Source organism: Corella eumyota, chromosome 5, assembly GCF_963082875.1.
Source record: "Corella eumyota chromosome 5, kaCorEumy4.1, whole genome shotgun sequence".
In the NCBI taxonomy this organism is placed as follows: Eukaryota; Metazoa; Chordata; class Ascidiacea; order Phlebobranchia; family Corellidae; genus Corella; species Corella eumyota.
Window position 1 is genome coordinate 186,709 of NC_137494.1, and position 17,738 is coordinate 204,446.

Sequence of the window (17,738 nt, forward strand, 5' to 3'; positions counted from 1 at the left end):
AAAGCGACTTACAAATGTAAATTTATATTTACACAAGTTAACTTAGAGTAAAACGTACTGAAAATACTTATTAATTATTGATTATAAGTTTAAATTGTAAGAGTAATCGTTAAAAAATTCCATTTATAGATATAAAAACAAAAATACTTTAAATTACAAACTACATCAAATTGCTGATGCAACTGGAATCCTTTCTGGCAGAAGATATTCGTACGGAATACTTGAGCTTCCGTTTCTGGCCCTTATTGTGGCAGAATGTTGCTGAAGTTCATCCCTTAATTCAGTGATTGCTTGTTGAGCTTGGTCTTCGTTAAACAGATTAGCTGGGTAGTCAACCAAGTAAACCTAAAGGTAAACATAGTTAGAATATGTTAAAAGTAATAAAAATGGACAAAATCTTTTAAATCAATTCAAACTACCTCTTCTTCAACCGGTTTCGAAAGCAAATGAACAACTGAAACTTGTATACAACTTAGAGATTTGTCTGGGAGAGTTTGAAGAATTGTGTCGTTTGTAGACTGTAACATATTAGAGTAAAAGTTAAATTAAACAAGTTCATTTCTTTAGTCCATTACGCTATAAAGTATAATCAATTTTGTGTAAATCTAATAGGTTGACAGTGTTAGGGTTAATATGGAAAATTGACAAGTAAACAAAGTTACAAAAATTAAGTTTACATTTACAAACAATTGAACAATATTTAATGTCGTTATTTGACTTGGACCAGTCGAAATTTTAGTCAGAATTACGAAGAACTTCATCTTGTAAATCGTTGATTGACTAATTAAGTAAAAAAATTCCAATGCAATGCGAGCAAATATACGTGTTGTGAACACAATAATAATGTTCAAAATATAACAATAACTCATTTAAATTACAAAAAATTACTTGGATTTTTTAATGTAAAAAAGATTTAAAATATATGTAAAACAAAAATCGAATAAAACACGGTTTGGATAATTTTCGTCCTAAAAACTTTAAGTCAAATATAATTGATCAAAATATCTTACTTTTCCTTTCTCGACAGGTGGCGGTAGAGAGGTGTTAAGAGGAGCGTTTGGAACGTTCATCATTATATCAAACATTCCGTTGCTCACCGAAGCATAACGACATGATGACGTAAATATTATACACGTCACAAACTCCACTAATTGTTCAATTGAGCGAATCACGTCGGGAATTCCTGAGATCGAAAAGATGGAATAAAAAGTGATTCATAGTACAAAAAAAGTACAACTTACTATAAAGTTATTGGGTTAAAAATATTATTTGTCCAATGTTTATTTGTTTTTAATGTGGTAAGATCAACTTCACGTCTTAAACATAGATAAACTACAGTTACCCCGACCCAGTCTTGAGTTGCCTGTGGTAGTTTGGAATATTATAGATTATAATTGCCCGATAATTATGCTGCTGATTAAGTGCTGGCTCAGCAGGAGTTTATACCGTTTATAGCGCCTTACTCAAGGGCGCTACAGCATGAGAGCAGTGGAGATTGAACCCAGAACTCCATGCGGTGAACCCAAGTGTCCCACTACACTATGATGCCAGTAAAATGGCAAAATATATCAAGTTTTGGTCAATAACAAACAAAATCTATTTTAAAGTCTTTCTACCTCTAGCGTTTCCATCCTCCCATAAGAATCCCTCTTTTCTTATTTCTTGAATGAAACTGATCAGTTCAGCGTCTCTTTCCACGTCCTAATAATCAAGATTAAGAGGTTAAGTGTTTGTTACGTTTAAGATATAGTTTAATCACTAAAATTATCGAAAGCAAAACAAAAAAAAAGTTTTTAATAAAATTTACATCGAAAATTTAAAAAAATTAAATAATATCTTTTTAAAGGTGGTTGGGGTAAATAGGGACTAATAGAGGGTATCTTAAACGACCATTCGGTAAAATTTTTTGGTAATGTATCAGTAATATATTAAATCGTATTTAACTTTAAATAAATAGAACCTGGTCAGCGTCGTAATAAATTTTCAAAATTTTTCGCGCGAATTTTTCCAACGAATCCCACAACAAGAAAGCGTCATCCCGGAAGTGGTAACCCGGTAGTTTCTTACGCTCTCCAGTGCCGTTAGCGGTAAGTTGTTTTCGGATATGGAGTTGGTCAAGGTTGAACGATTTAAAAGCCATGCAAATCAAATACTGAAGCGAACCTCCTCCTAGAAAAGTTAAATTAAATTTTAAACAAGTTGCAGGTATTTTCATAAATGGGTTTTAATCGTTGCAGGTAAAAGAAATCTTTAACAAGAAGATTCAAAGTAAAGCAGGCGAAATCTTTAATTGAATTTTGTTAAAAGTAAAGGTTATTTAAGAACGATGACCACTTTAAAAAAACACGATTCTTTACTCATGTTTAGATGAACACTTACCGTAGGAAAGCAATTTGTCGACCGGTCCTCCGTTCTTCAACAAGTTTTTCTTTATGACGACATTTCCGGCGCAAGTGTACCGGAAGTGAGGTTGCAGGAGTTTGTAAACCGGATGTGACGTAAACAGACATCGATTGAGGGCGACAGCAAATGGTTCCAACACTATGTGACAGTAGAACATCTTTTCAACAATCTGGAAATAATAACGAATAAAAAGCTAGTGTGGTGAACCGGTCATAGCGTCGGACTACGAGCCAAAAGGTTTCGAGTACGAGCCGCACTAATGCCGCATTTCGCTCTTAGTATTGGTCGGTGGTGTAAAGACGAAAAGTTTCGGGTTCGATCAAGTCATTAGAAAATAAAATAAATTTTTTTTCTCACCATTTGAAAATTACTCTCCGCATTCCTTAAATAAATCTTCGCCAGCAACCAATCAGAGTCGGAATCGTCCGGTCTCCAAACCGGGTTATTCGGTCCCGGTTGCTGCCACAACTGGATCGCTATCGGAACCAGATCTTTCTTTCCATTCAAGTACAACAAACACATAGGGGCGCAAGAGAAGTAGGCAGTGTTGTCCAAGGGGTTTTTCCCACATGGGAGACCCTCCAAAAGTTGTATATCAACCAAGTAGATGTTGCCTTCCTGAATGATAAATAATTTTAATATTTTAAATAATTTTTAATATTTTAAAATTTTTTTCACGAACTCACCGCTACTTCTTGCTCCAAAGTGAGACCACGTGTTAACTGTGACGTCACCATCTCATTAGTGACGGGGAATTTATCGGGTATGACGTCACAACGTTTAAGAAGAAGAGGATTACAACCGTTCATGACTTGTCGTCCAAACTCCTCGTCTCGTTCCCAACTGAAAAGTTTAATTGTGACGTCATTTATGCAAAAAATTAAAACTCGATTTATTTTATTCATTGTTTTTTTATTTGATGAAAACTACAAGATATTGTTGCAAAACAATTAACAAATATTACTTCGCTTGAAAGTCTGGAATCTTGGGCATTTTAGGATGGTAGAAGATGTTTTTGATATCGGTCAAGTTGTCCCATTTATCCAACACATCTGAAGGCAAAACAAAACAACATTTTAAGCCTAGATCGGCTATTTAGAAGTGAAAAGTTACAAGTCTTGTTAAAATTAAAAACAGTTTAAAAACAACAACTAAGTGTTACTTTATTTGTTCATTTAGTAAATAAACGAGTGTCATAAGAACTAGATAAAATAGTTAATGTTTAAATATCATTTAAAGCTTTATAAATAGTTAAAAACTAATTTAAAACGTAAGTAATTATACCTAGTTACACAAAATGTTTTAAAGTTTTGTAGCCAGTGAATATAATTGTGTTAATTTGTTTTAAAATCACCGAACAAACAGAGTTGAGACTCACCATGGAACTTATCGAACAAGTGAGTTGACGGTTTGGGCAACTTCCTGACCTCGTCGAAATCCTTGCTCATTCCTTCATCTAACCTCAAATTACGAGGCAAATCATCTTGTGTTTCAGCGAGGATATAACCTAAATGTTGTAAGTTTTATTTCTTATATAAATATCTCTTTATACCATTTAAAAACTGGGGCAGAATTTAAGAAGGTTTTCTAAATTTGAACTCTGAATTGAAAAGGTCAATTGACATCACGAATATCAAAAACTTTTGGCATAAAAGTGTAACAAAAAATAACTTAAAACTATCAACAAGTTATACCTGGCATTCCTCTTGCATTGACGTCATCTTTCGGTCTCCATTTAATCTCGTTCTGACGTTTCTCTAGCTCCTTCTTGCGGAAAGCGATCAAAACTGGGTTGTCCTCCTGGTGGGGAAGTTTGGCTAAAAACAAAATATGTTACAACTATGAGTATAAAAAAAAATGGTAGTGTAAGATACCGATCATGATAACGGACTACTAACCAAAAGGTTTTAAGTTTGAGCCGCACCAAGAGTAAGAAATATTCAAAAACAAATCAAATAATTTTCACAATTGTTTAACGCCAAAAAAAACAAAACCTACCAGTCCCAATCGGAACGTCCACTGTCCCTGTCACCCACATATTAACAGGAAACCTGTAGGTGTCGCCATCCTTTTCTATGGTAACCAAACTAGCAAACCAATCAGCGAACATTCCATGTTCTTCGTGTTCTAAAACAATAAAAATTAATGATTAATTGAAATTGTAAAAATTAAAATAGTAGACACAAGTTAAAAATTAAACTCACTTATCGTTAAAATAACAGGTTTCCCCACGTTCTCCATCTTGACCTTAAACTTATCAACACTACCCCGTTCAAAGTCATCGTGGAAGGAGCGATCCAACTTCACCAACCCACTCTTCTCCCCTCCTGCTCCGGTTAAACCGATGAAGACTGTAGAGTCAGTCCCAGCAAACTTCATCGCTCCTGTCTGTAATGAAAATGTCATAGTTTATTACATTGTAAGATTGGTGCCTGTTATTTTAAATGTTTTTTACTATTTAAATATTTAATTAATTTTTTAACTGATTAGCTAACTTATATACTAATGCCAAACCATTCTTGGATGGCACTTTTACTATCTGTAGATAGAAACTAATGTGATAAGAAATAAGACAACCACTTTTAGAAGTATATATGGGCAATTAGATGCAAGCAACATACCGTGACAGTGACGTTGTAGTTGACTTTATTCCCAGAGTTTTCCTCCTTGAAAGGATTGGGAAGATGGACGTTAGTTGGAAGATGAACCTTTTGCATCGCACTGGACTTCATTTGTCGAAAGTTTTCCATCATTTTGAAAGTTTAAAGTTTGAAAGTTTTTCTTAAAAGATAATTTTAAATTGTAAGCTGCAAAAAATATGTTATTTTAAATTATTTATATAGCTTTATGTTAAACTGTCAATAATGCTGAATATGTTCATAATTTCTAACATTTATTAACGTCTGCATAATTATAAAATCTGAACCAAAATTGTTCTAAAATTTTAGGCTAAAACTTTTCCGGTTATATCTTGCAAGTGTTTTACTCTTATAGTTGAATTGCTTTGTAAACATTGCAACTATTTTGCTTGTATTTATATAAAATGCAAACCTTAATCTCATATATTTTTGGTAAATCCCCTTTGTTTTTTACGTCAGCGTTACTTAAGAATCGATGTATTAATGACGTCACAAAAGTAAACACGTTTAAACAACCTCAGTGTAACATGTGCGCTTTTGTGTTAAGTAATTATGTTTTAATCCTAATTATGTAACAGTTTGGGATAATATTTTTATAAACATAAGGTAAATCTATTTTAACAAGTTCTTAAAATTCTTTTTATTGAGAATATAACCTAATCTTTTAAACGGTTGCTATTTAAAACCTTAAGTTGTGCCTATAAGCTTTAAAAATAAATTATGCTAATTCTAAAAACTTAAAGTAAAAATAGGAAACTTTTAAGCTGATACAACAAATAAAATATTGGGTAATTAGTTGTCTAATTATTAAAATTAATAAAAAAACTTTCTTACCTTTTGTAGAACCTTTATCAATGTTTTAAATTCACTTCAGCCTTCATTATTAAAGTATTAGGACTCTAACTAAATGTTGTTTAGAAATTTTTACAAGTTTAGATTATTTGAAAATATTACAAAATGGCGCGTGACATCTGCCACAAATCAGTAAAACGTCTGTTTCGCGCCCAAGCAAAAATAAACAAAACCCGAAAACAATTTTGTTTGTAGATGACATTAGCGAGTTTAGTAAACTCTAACAAACTGCATTTGGCACAAGCATGGCTAACACGTACTAGATATTCGTTTTATCACAATATTTAGTTTTAACTCATAAAAATGACAAAATATTTTAATTTTATAGATTTTATTAAAACCAAAAAATGCCGAAACGAAGAAGCCCGTGGGTCGACGACATTCCGCTACAAATGAAAACTCATATTAGCCCAAAAGAAGTCGCATTCGGAGTGGATGGCTTCAAATACAAAAACCAAATTCATGGTAATTTTTTCTAATTTTCACTTAAGTATTTGTTTCAATAACATCCTAAACTTTTCGCTTAGATTAATTTATGAAATTATTTTTGATACAATTAAGAATTTTTTTTTCAAAACTTTAAAAATAAAAACTTTTAACTTTTAGGCAACACCAAAGATTTGATGCTGAAAGGAGCCAAGCAATATTACTCTAAACCCCAAGAACAAGAAAACAAAGAAATAATTGAGCAGGAAAATATTGCAAACAACAACAGACCCCATAAAACTATAACCTCATTTTTTCCATCAACAAAACCATGCAGTGAAAAACGTATGAAAGCTAAGCTAGGTGACTGCATGCTTAATTAATTGGTTGTTAACTTAATGTCAAATATTGTTTGCCTTATTTACTTCGTATTATCATTTGGTGTAGTAGTTACATGAGGTCATGGGTTTGATCCCAACTGCTCTTATGCTATATCGCTTTTAAGTTAGGAAGCCAGCACCTAATTATTGGGCAAATATGAAACAGCTGTTACTCTATGTTTAGGTTGTGAATTCGATCTTTCCACACCGAGGCTAAAGATATATATATAAATAGGCCATTCAGAATAATGGCTGTAGTAAATTTAAATGATTGTTAGCATGATATTTGAATTGTTTGTAAAACAAAACTATTTTTGGAGCACGGTTTTTATCGAATGTTTTTTTTGAATTTTAGGTACGAATGTTTGCTCACATACGAATGGCAAAGTAAAATGTTATTTTTGTGAAAGTTTAACTTGCTCATATTGTGGAAATATCTGTGATATTTGCGACCAACATTTCTGCTCACTCTGTTCAATTAGAAGGTAAATATTAAACACTTGGTAAAATGTATTTAATTTGACTTTAGGTTAACATTTGTATTAAATCGTTTACTCTGCTTTTTTTTAAAAACCTTTCTTTTATTACAGTTACGACTCTCACAACGATATTTCAATTTGTTTGAGCTGCAAAACGTGAAGATTAAATCTACGACAAATTATGTTTATAAATCTACTTCATTATAGTTAAGTGTGCTGTATATTGTTTTGTGTTATTGAAACTGTTTTCTATTTTTGATATTTGTTTTTTTTTCACTGCCTCGATAAAAAGACCTTTATAATATTATGGTTGTGGTTTTGCAGCAAGCATTAAGTGTAAGAGAGTTTTAAATCCTGGACCAATGGACTTTAAAATGGCAAAAATTAGGCAATATTTTAATATATTTCAAGTCATTCTGGATTTTGTAATCAATGCAAATTTCAAGAACTTAATGGCCTTGTCCTAGGAAATGTGTGCCTTAATCAAAATTTTGTACCTCAAGCATCTATATTATTAATGTGAGAATAACTATATAAATTAACCAAAATAGCCGTTAAGGAGTACGCATAAAATATACCGGATCAAGGTATTTTAAAATTCATTTATTTTGTACATTTTGTAAGTGAGAGCCCTTAAGCCTAGTTTAGTGTTTTAAAATAATACAACCAAAACCTGTGCTGCTTAACTTAAAAGTGCCACTAAACTTCCTCACAAACTAACCACAAAGTTTCAGGTGAAATTATTTATTCGTCCTCAGCTTTAAAGACATAAGTGAGCGAACATTTTCCACAATATTGTCGGTTGAAGTGGGATGCCATAAACACTCCCGCTCCACACTCTGGGGTGGGACACTCACGTCGGAGGCGGGTGATCTTTCCATTTTCATCAACCTATTAAAAAGGGGGATTGGTTTAAATTAAACACCTGAAGGAGTGGTTTGTTTAGTTCAGTTTTTTAAACCAGTAAAATATTGGTTCATAATTTAAAGTATTGATATCATGGTTTATCATACGGACATGCAAATACTTTTTATGTAATCACAACCAACTTGAAATCAAGTTAAACAACTTAATGTTATTCATAAAAATTAAAAATCAACAAAAGTCTTCCTAAATAAACCCTAAAATGTATATAATCTTACCTTGTAGTACTTGAGTGTAGCAAGCTTCACTTTTACTCTCTTATGTTTGATTTTCTTGGGAGTCGTGTAATTCTTCTTCTTCCTCTTCTTACCTCCTCCTCTCAACCTTAACACCAAGTGCAAAGTGGATTCCTTCTGGATGTTGTAGTCGCTCAATGTTCGTCCATCTTCGAGTTGTTTTCCAGCAAAGATCAAACGTTGTTGGTCAGGGGGAATGCCTGGTGGAAAATAAACTTATTCACAAATTGTTGCATAATTCAAAACACAGAAAAACTTTTAAATAATTAGAAAGTTAAGCTTTTATATTCATGACTCATAAAAACCCTATTTTTTTTTTTAAAAAAACAATTTTATTTTTTATGACATTATATCTGATAAAGAAGTTGCTCAGTAAAGGTGATAAAGGTTTTGAATCATTATCTTCATATGGTGTCCTAAGTTTAACATCATCGCAACTTCTTTAAACACTTTGTTCAATTACAGAATTACAAATGAGTTTAAAATATTTAAGCAATAAACAAATGATTTTTACCTTCCTTGTCCTGAATTTTTGCTTTTACATTTTCAATAGAATCTGAGGATTCAACCTAAATTTATGAAAACCACAATTTAAAAAACGATTAAATATGAGTTTAAGTAACTTAGTTAAAATGTTTGCAAAACAGTCAACATTAACCAAACTAATAAGTTATAATAAATACAAGACTTAAAAAATGCCATACAAAACTTAACAGTGTATAACTGCTTTATTTATCATATCATGAAGAAGAATTAAACACAAAACAGATAAAATAAGGGTTGTAACTAAATGTGACCAATGTTTTAACAAATTTAATCTCCAAAGTTTTTACTTTTTCATAAACAATATAAATCATTGTGACAAATGGCAATAAAAAACACAATTTTAAAAATTTTAAACGGTGTGGACTAAATTGCAAATGATCAGACGATTTATTAAAATATTCGGTCCCGTATAATACCTCTAAAGTGATCGTTTTTCCAGTGAGTGTTTTGACAAAGATCTGCATATTGCTGGTCTGTAAAACATATCATCCTTAGTAACCATGGTTATGGTTGCCTAGACATGAGAACAGACTACAATATGGCCGATATTTAAAACGGGAAAAAATTAAAAATCGAACGAATTTGTTCGGTTAAAATGATTTTATTCGGTTGTGTAAAGAGGTAATTATAGTTCAGATGGCATACCGATAATATAACACAATATATGGGTAATTAAGTATGGGGAAATAAATTAAATTAGGTCTTAAAAACAAACAAAATTTAACTCACCAGTTCGAACCGCGACAAAACAAAAAAAGGAAACCTCGTGCCAATTAATCTCGGTCCACAAAGTGAAACTTTATTTTCACATCGAGCCAATCATATAACTTTATCCTCGATTTAAACCCAGAATTTTAGTATTTAATTATTTTTATTTAGAAATAATATAAAAACAATATTTTATTTAAATAACATATTTTGTTATTTTATAAATTGATTATTAATTACTACTTGGATTATAAAAAATATATTAAATAAGTTCTTTTTTAATTTTTCTAATAGTAAATATTTAGTATATCTTTACATAGAAATTGACTTTTAAGTGGGTTTTTAATTCAAAGAATATTTCTACGTCATACGCAGGAAAAGAGAAAAAGTTAAAACCTCAAATACGGGCATTAACATTTGAAGTTATGTAGAAGTCGTAGGTAGATTTATTTATAGTTTTAACATTAAAGGAAATGGAAAATAAACTTGTAACAGATTCTTCATATTTTTATGAATATTGTAAGTTCTAGAAAAGTAGTTAATAACTTTTTTTATTGTATTAACTTTATTTATTAATATATATAAAGTTTTTTTAAATTGAAATGTAATTTATGTAAATTTTTTTTTTCATTTATTAAATGTCATAAGCTATATGGCAAAATTTAATTAGTTTTATTAGTGAAATGCAAGAATTATCTAATTAAAAGAAGGTTGGGTTAGTTTCTAAGATAATATTTTGTCAAAATTTAATTTAATAAGCATGTAATTGAATATAAAATTAGATTAAAACTCGTAACAAGACATTAACGTAAGCGTTAAGTGTTACCGCCTTTGGCCATGTGAGTTAAAATTTTACATGTTTTAGTAGTAAGCTTTCAAAACAAAAGTTGGAACAATTAAATTTGATTTAAACTATTTGAAAGTATTACAAATATTTTCAAATAGTTTAACTTAATGGACTTACATTATTCATTATAGTACATAAACGACAGTATTTTTTTCGTTATGAAAAATATCGTTGTACAATTAACTTACTATGCATTTTTTTAAATGTTTTCCCATGAATAATTTTAAAACGTTATATTTCTTCAGCTGTTGAGCATACAACCAAATACGTTACCCCAACCACAAAGATCGCAGTTTCTTTGTTAATCTGTGTGCTTGGACTTATTGGGAACTTGGTCGTTATTTCAATTATTCTTACTTTAAGGGAGTACAAGAAGTCCACAGCGCCATGGTATATGTTTGTAGTATTGACATTTTTACTTTAATTATATCAAAAATGGTTTTCTTAGGAAAAAACTCACAGATTAAGCAGCCAGTGGAACTTTAAAATTTTCTATACAGGTATGTCCTCCAGCTGGCCATAGCTGATTCCCTGTTTCTTCTAACTCTTCCCTTCCAAGTTGTTGAAGATCTGAAGGGAAAATGGATCTTCCCGGAGTGGTTATGTAAAATGAAGGAGACAATTCTTTTCCTCAACTATTACGCGTCGATCATCTTCCTAATGGTAAGATCTGTTCGGTAGCAAAACAAAATAAATATTTTCAATGTTTAAAATCTGTTTAAGATAATGACGATCGATCGCTACGTAGCAATCTGTCATCCAATCAAAAGCAAGCTCTACAAAGCTCCAACGCTATTGGTCACTTTAATCACGTGGTCAGTATCGTTGTTGATTTGTGTTCCTGTGATGTTGTATAGCTCCAAAACCGACTCATCTCAGAATTGTATTTGTGCGTAAGTATGACGCCATCATTGTAATTGTTCTTTAGTATGACGTCATCACTATAAGTATATAAAAATTAAAAGTTGTCGCCTGTTAATTTTTATCTTTCAGATTTTTGGACAAAATTCCTCAAAATTTTACTGAGATTTGCATCTTTGAAAACTTAACCAAAGAAGATTGTGATGAAGTCACGATGGCTGGCCAGAAAAACTCGTGTTCGTAAGTTTAACATCTACTAAAGACATACTCCTTAACCAACTCAAATAATCCTAATTATTTTGTCTAAATCTTGTAGTGCAAGCGTTCCTGTCAAGACGTTTACCAATAAAACCGAATACGAGGCATATAACTCCACTTATGACATCATAGAGTTTAGTGGTTCAGATTCACTTTATGACGACACAAATTACCTGGTCGATAACTTCCACAACAACCAAACCAATATAACGTTTATGTATGCACTTGAGGACCCAAAGATAACTTGCTCCTACGATGACCATGGGAATGGATTTAAAGGATTTATTATCTTCAACTCTGTGGCAATGTTTATCATTCCATTTGTGGTAAGAACTTTAATATTTATCATTCCATTTGTGGTAAGAACTTTGATATTTATCATTCCATTTGTGGTAAGAACTTTAATATTTATCATTCCATTTGTGGTAAGAACTTTGATATTTATCATTCCATTTGTGGTAAGAACTTTAATATTCATCATTCCATTTGTGGTAAGAACTTTAATATTTACCATTCCATTTGTGGTAAGAACTTTAATATTTATCATTCCATTTGTGGTAAGAACTTTAATATTTATCATTCCATTTGTGGTAAGAACTTTGATATTTATCATTCCATTTGTGGTAAGAACTTTAATATTCATCATTCCATTTGTGGTAAGAACTTTAATATTCATCATTCCATTTGTGGTAAAAACTTTAATATTTATCATTCCATTTGTGGTAAGAACTTTAATATTTATCATTCCATTTGTGGTAAGAACTTTGATATTTATCATTCCATTTGTGGTAAGAACTTTGATATTTATCATTCCATTTGTGGTAAGAACTTTAATATTTATCATTCCATTTGTGGTAAGAACTTTGATATTTATCATTCCATTTGTGGTAAGAACTTTAATATTTATCATTCCATTTGTGGTAAGAACTTTAATATTTATCATTCCATTTGTGGTAAGAACTTTGATATTTATCATTCCATTTGTGGTAAGAACTTTAATATTTATCATTCCATTTGTGGTAAGAACTTTGATATTTATCATTCCATTTGTGGTAAGAACTTTAATATTCATCATTCCATTTGTGGTAAGAACTTTAATATTTATCATTCCATTTGTGGTAAGAACTTTAATATTTATCATTCCATTTGTGGTAAGAACTTTAATATTTATCATTCCATTTGTGGTAAGAACTTTGATATTTATCATTCCATTTGTGGTAAGAACTTTAATATTTATCATTCCATTTGTGGTAAGAACTTTGATATTTATCATTCCATTTGTGGTAAGAACTTTAATATTTAACATTCCATTTGTGGTAAGAACTTTAATATTTATTATTCCATTTGTGGTAAGAACTTTAAAATTTATTATTTCATTTGTGGTAAGAACTTTCATATTTATCATTCCATTTGTGGTAAGAACTTTAATATTTATCATTCCATTTGTGGTAAGAACTTTAATATTTATCATTCCATTTGTGGTAAGAACTTTAATATTTATCATTCCATTTGTGGTAAGAACTTTAATATTTATTATTTCATTTGTGGTAAGAACTTTAATATTTATCATTCCATTTGTGGTAAGAACTTTAATATTGACAAGGTATTATTGGGTATTAAGAACAACTCTACATCTTATCATAATTGTTAAATTCGTTGGTTAAAATAATGGAATAGCTATAGTTGGGTTTATGACTGGCCTGGTGATGCTGACCGCAAAATATGAAGTAACATGAAAGTCTTTTTGTTAAAAATTATTTAATAAAGTATCTTACAGATAATGACGTCATGTTACACGGCAATTATCATCCAATTAACGCGAGGAATCAAAATGACAAAGGATTCTAGAGTTCACAACAAATCGAGTAGAAAACGAAGGAGCGAACGACATAGCAACACCAGTCATAGTAACTATAGCAACCAACATTGTAACTCTGCCAACAATAACTATGGCAACCATCACGTCAACCAGCGCAACCACAACGACAACAAACGACGTAAATCGTCGACGACGACGGATAAGGATTTAACGCGGATCACTGTTATGTTTATAGCCTTGGTTGTGGTGTTCGGACTGTGTTGGATTCCGTTCCACGGATTTCATATTGCGAGGATCGTCGGATTTTCTCTTCCGCCGGACAGTGTAAGTTACTTGTTAAACCTATAAGCAATTACCACAGACTGTCATTATTTTGTTAAGTGAGTCTTGTTGATAAACACAAATGTAGGTAAAACTTGTTTTTTAATAGTCCTTAACGTGGGGCAATACAGCTGCGGCCTTAATAAGAAGCCGGTTTGTTGCATGCTTAAAAGTTAGGTTTGATTTCCGTTGTTTGAATCCTATAAGGTCATTGAGTAAGGTTTACTAAATTAGATTTAGTATATTTAAATTACTTGAACTGTTGGTTAGTTTTAACTGCTCCAATTACCCTAGCAGGGTTGTTAAGCACTATTGCTTCCGCCTACACCTGTTTCTATTGTGTTACACAACTTAAAATTTTCTAGTAAAGCTGTCAACTTGATTCAAAACTAAAATATTTAAAAAAACAAAGATGGCCGACGTATTTTTAAACAAACAAACTATTCTAATTATTCAATCGATTGTTTGTTTACATCATAAAAAACTAATTATGACAAACAATCTCAATTAACCTGGATTTAAATTTTCGCAGACATTTTGTGAAACTTTTCCAGTGATTGCGACATTGCTTGGATATTCAAATTCGGCCATTAATCCTTTTCTATATACTTTTATGCTTAAAAACTTCGTCAAAAGATTAAGGTAAATCTGATTTTGTTTCGTTTAACTCTTTTGTTAATTTTTTAATGTTAAAATGTTAAAAAAATTTCAAAAACTTTTGAATTTTTGTGAAAATGTTAAATTATTATTTTTTACAAAAAAGGGAAACTTCAAAAGTGATCAGATTTTCCACCAAAACTTCGCGCCAAATTTCAGCCATGGGTTTACCTAGGTTATGACCTCATAATGTCCGTAACAAGAAGGCGAAGATGACGTCACATGTACAGGGGGCACAATTACATAAGTCGTAAAAAGAAGCATTATTATGACATCACAAACTTGTGAACAAATAATGAGATTTTGTCGTTACAAGAATCATAAAAATACACATCAGATGACGTCACATATAAACAAAATAATGACGTAACAAAGCACACTAATGACTTCATAAACCGAATAATAAATTCAGATGTAATTTTGCACCTTTTGTATTTTAATAAAAGTTTACCCAGAATAATGATGACGTCATATATATATTAATCACGTGATAATTTTAACTTGAACTTTTCTAGATTTAGTCGCCTGAAAAAAAATTAGAAGTTTGATTTCAAGAAACCTAAATAAATTAAAATTTCTGTTACCTGAACCAGATACTGGTTGATTGCAATTTTCATCGTCAGAATTAACGCAATCGTTGACCCCTGACCCCGACTCAACTTCGTCATCACCACTTACGTCACCACTACTGACGTTACCGAAGCTGACGTCATTAATGCCTACGTCACCTGCAGCATAATGATCTTATTATTAAGTTGAAAAAAAATAAAAAAAATAAAAAGTTGAAATCTTTAAAAAAATAAACAAAATATTATTCTAAATATTGGAACATTTCAACACAACCTTAAGAAAGTGTAAGTTTAAGTTGTTTTGAGTAAACACCAAGTATGCAAATTAAATAAAAGGTTTGTACAAAGATTTCTTAACAACTTCCTGTACTCTTAAGTGATTCATTTTTAAACGATTTCGCAATTTTACATTTTTCTTGGGGGTGTTGTTATTTTACATAAGTTTGGAAGTCAGTTCAAGGTACGAATCTTATTTTAAAAACATTTTCTTATTATTAAGTTTACACAAGTTAGTTAATAAAACTTAAAAAGCACAGTTGTTAAAACCTTTTTTAAATAAATGTTGTTTTTTAAAAATCAAAACTCGTAAATATTTTTGGAAACACTGACCTCCGCCGGATCCAAGTTTGCAATCTTCGTCGTCTGAGTTTGGATCACATCCTCCGCTTCCCGATCCGATCTGTTCTCCGCCTAATTCTCCGGATCCGCTTGGAACATTAACAGAACCGGAGCCATCAACTAGAAATTGTCAAAAATGTTTAAAAACTTTATTTTCATTTTTTAGTTTTAGTTTTTATTGCAAATTTAGATAAACTATGTTTTATTGTAGCTAGAATATCACAAAAAACGTTTAATCCTCGAGGTTCTGGGTTTAAATACCATTGCTAAATGTTGTTTTTTAAAAATCAAAACTCGTAAATATTTTTGGAAACACTGACCTCCACCGGATTCAAGTTTGCAATCTTCGTCGTCTGAATTTGGATCACATCCTCCGCTTCCCGATCCGATCTGTTCTCCGCCTAATTCTCCGGATCCGCTTGGAACATTAACTGGACCGGAGCCATCAACTAAAAATTGTCAAAAAATGATTAAAAACTTTATTTTCATTTTTTAGTTTTAGTTTTTATTGCAAATTTAGATGAACTATGTTTTAATGTAGCTAGAATATCACAAAAAACGTTTAATCCTCGAGGTTCTGGGTTTAAATACCATTGCTAAATGTTGTTTTTTAAAAATCAAAACTCGTAAATATTTTTGGAAACACTGACCTCCACCGGATTCAAGTTTGCAATCTTCGTCGTCTGAGTTTGGATCACATCCTCCGCTTCCCGATCCGATCTGTTCTCCGCCTAATTCTCCGGATCCGCTTGGAACATTAACTGGACCGGAGCCATCAACTAAAAATTGTCAAAAAATGATTAAAAACTTTATTTTCATTTTTTAGTTTTAGTTTTTATTGCAAATTTAGATGAACTATGTTTTAATGTAGCTAGAATATCACAAAAAACGTTTAATCCTCGAGGTTCTGGGTTTAAATACCATTGCTAAATGTTGTTTTTTAAAAATCAAAACTCGTAAATATTTTTGGAAACACTGACCTCCACCGGATTCAAGTTTGCAATCTTCGTCGTCTGAGTTTGGATCACATCCTCCGCTTCCCGATCCGATCTGTTCTCCGCCTAATTCTCCGGATCCGCTTGGAACATTAACTGGACCGGAGCCATCAACTAAAAATTGTCAAAAAATGATTAAAAACTTTATTTTCATTTTTTAGTTTTAGTTTTTATTGCAAATTTAGATGAACTATGTTTTAATGTAGCTAGAATATCACAAAAAACGTTTAATCCTCAAGGTTCTGGGTTTAAATTCCATTGCTGCCAAGTTGTGACAATCTTAGGTAAAAAAATAGCAAATTACCTTTTGGTTAATTTAGGCAGTTTTATGTTATATAATTTTAAGGCGTGGTTTTAAGTAATATTCCAACTAGTAATATTTCCACTTCTACTAGCAGTAGTGGAGATTAGAATAGACTAAACTTGAATCTAAAGATTTTAAAGTAAATTTGAAATAAATCAATTTGTGAAACACTGACCTCCACTGGAACCAAGTTGACAGTCTTCGTCATCAGAGTTGGGGTCACAGGGTCTACCCCCGCCCCCACTTTGACCCCCGGATCCAACTTGGTCCACACCAACATCGGATCCCCCGGAGTTTGCTTGGTTCCCGGATCCCACTGCTCCGTTTCCAGATCCTAAAAAATATAAAAACATTTTTTCCTAAAAAATTTTTTTAAATAAAACTAAATTTTATAATATTGACAAAATTTTAGCTTATGTTAAAATTACGTCATTATAGCAGTTTTCTTTTATAAAAAGTTTTAAAAAACCACAAATACTTTAATTTAAATTTAAAACAAGAAGTTAAAAGTTTAACCCCACCAGCAGCTTGTCTTTTTAATCGATGAAATCTTGTTTTGATCGATTTACTTTCACACAGAACAACTAAAAACGAAATAAATCTTGTTAATTACTATTTACTAATTAATAAAAACTAATAAACCTTCACCTACCTAGAGACAAAATCACAAAACTCAAAATTTTCAACTTCATATTTTTCTTGTTGACCAACTTTTAACTGAATGAATTGTTTCGAATGTTTTTAGTTTAAAAACTTTTTATTTTAATCGAAATTCAAATAGTTCCGGAATTCGCCCAATTTTGTTTCCGTGTTTTTTTTTCTCTCAAAATTTTTTTCATTTTTGAAAATTTCAAACAAATAATGAAATTTTAAATTTAAATTCTCCTTACTTTAAT

At 31.2% G+C, this 17,738-nt stretch overlaps 5 protein-coding genes across 8 annotated transcripts; 2 read left to right on the forward strand and 3 right to left on the reverse strand.

The window, feature by feature from the left end:
* Window positions 1-165: 165 nt before the first annotated feature.
* LOC145752905 (polyunsaturated fatty acid 5-lipoxygenase-like) lies at window positions 166-5,156 on the reverse strand. Its single transcript, XM_082569270.1, has 14 exons — window positions 5,025-5,156; window positions 4,608-4,791; window positions 4,402-4,530; window positions 4,098-4,220; window positions 3,782-3,910; window positions 3,368-3,455; window positions 3,090-3,246; window positions 2,761-3,021; window positions 2,380-2,572; window positions 1,961-2,169; window positions 1,617-1,701; window positions 1,011-1,183; window positions 420-518; window positions 166-345 (listed from the first exon to the last, which is right to left on the reverse strand). Exons 1-14 carry the CDS (start codon window positions 5,154-5,156, stop codon window positions 166-168), a joined length of 2,142 nt encoding a protein of 713 aa, XP_082425396.1.
* Window positions 5,157-6,221: 1,065 nt separating this feature from the next.
* Window positions 6,222-7,455, forward strand: LOC145753193 (apoptosis regulatory protein Siva-like). 2 transcript variants are annotated; one of them, XM_082569593.1, is made up of 4 exons: window positions 6,222-6,359; window positions 6,501-6,683; window positions 7,056-7,185; window positions 7,291-7,455. In XM_082569593.1, the coding sequence occupies exons 1-4, from the start codon at window positions 6,242-6,244 to the stop codon at window positions 7,337-7,339; spliced, it is 480 nt and encodes a 159-aa protein (XP_082425719.1). In that variant the 5' UTR covers window positions 6,222-6,241; the 3' UTR covers window positions 7,340-7,455. The 2 variants fall into 2 exon arrangements, with proteins under 2 accessions (XP_082425719.1, XP_082425720.1); XM_082569594.1 differs by having other exon boundaries at window positions 6,501-6,665.
* Window positions 7,456-7,907: 452 nt separating this feature from the next.
* Window positions 7,908-9,659, reverse strand: LOC145752098 (ubiquitin-ribosomal protein eS31 fusion protein). Its single transcript, XM_082568309.1, has 5 exons — window positions 9,615-9,659; window positions 9,302-9,358; window positions 8,854-8,908; window positions 8,322-8,539; window positions 7,908-8,070 (listed from the first exon to the last, which is right to left on the reverse strand). The coding sequence occupies exons 2-5, from the start codon at window positions 9,347-9,349 to the stop codon at window positions 7,924-7,926; spliced, it is 468 nt and encodes a 155-aa protein (XP_082424435.1). The 5' UTR covers window positions 9,350-9,358; window positions 9,615-9,659; the 3' UTR covers window positions 7,908-7,923.
* Window positions 9,660-10,044: 385 nt separating this feature from the next.
* On the forward strand, window positions 10,045-14,810 carry LOC145752535 (somatostatin receptor type 2-like). Of its 3 annotated transcripts, none has more exons than XM_082568833.1 (9): window positions 10,045-10,112; window positions 10,686-10,830; window positions 10,941-11,103; window positions 11,164-11,333; window positions 11,434-11,541; window positions 11,618-11,885; window positions 13,337-13,702; window positions 14,232-14,341; window positions 14,463-14,810. In XM_082568833.1, exons 1-9 carry the CDS (start codon window positions 10,067-10,069, stop codon window positions 14,536-14,538), a joined length of 1,452 nt encoding a protein of 483 aa, XP_082424959.1. In that variant the 5' UTR covers window positions 10,045-10,066; the 3' UTR covers window positions 14,539-14,810. The 3 variants fall into 3 exon arrangements, with proteins under 3 accessions (XP_082424959.1, XP_082424962.1, XP_082424963.1); XM_082568837.1 differs by lacking the exon at window positions 10,045-10,112 and adding an exon at window positions 10,300-10,432; XM_082568836.1 differs by lacking the exon at window positions 14,463-14,810 and having other exon boundaries at window positions 14,232-14,345.
* LOC145752536 (uncharacterized) lies at window positions 14,373-17,588 on the reverse strand. Its single transcript, XM_082568838.1, has 9 exons — window positions 17,495-17,588; window positions 17,364-17,426; window positions 17,018-17,176; window positions 16,524-16,652; window positions 16,194-16,322; window positions 15,864-15,992; window positions 15,535-15,663; window positions 14,941-15,084; window positions 14,373-14,881 (listed from the first exon to the last, which is right to left on the reverse strand). The coding sequence occupies exons 1-9, from the start codon at window positions 17,532-17,534 to the stop codon at window positions 14,874-14,876; spliced, it is 930 nt and encodes a 309-aa protein (XP_082424964.1). The 5' UTR covers window positions 17,535-17,588; the 3' UTR covers window positions 14,373-14,873.
* Window positions 17,589-17,738: the final 150 nt, after the last annotated feature.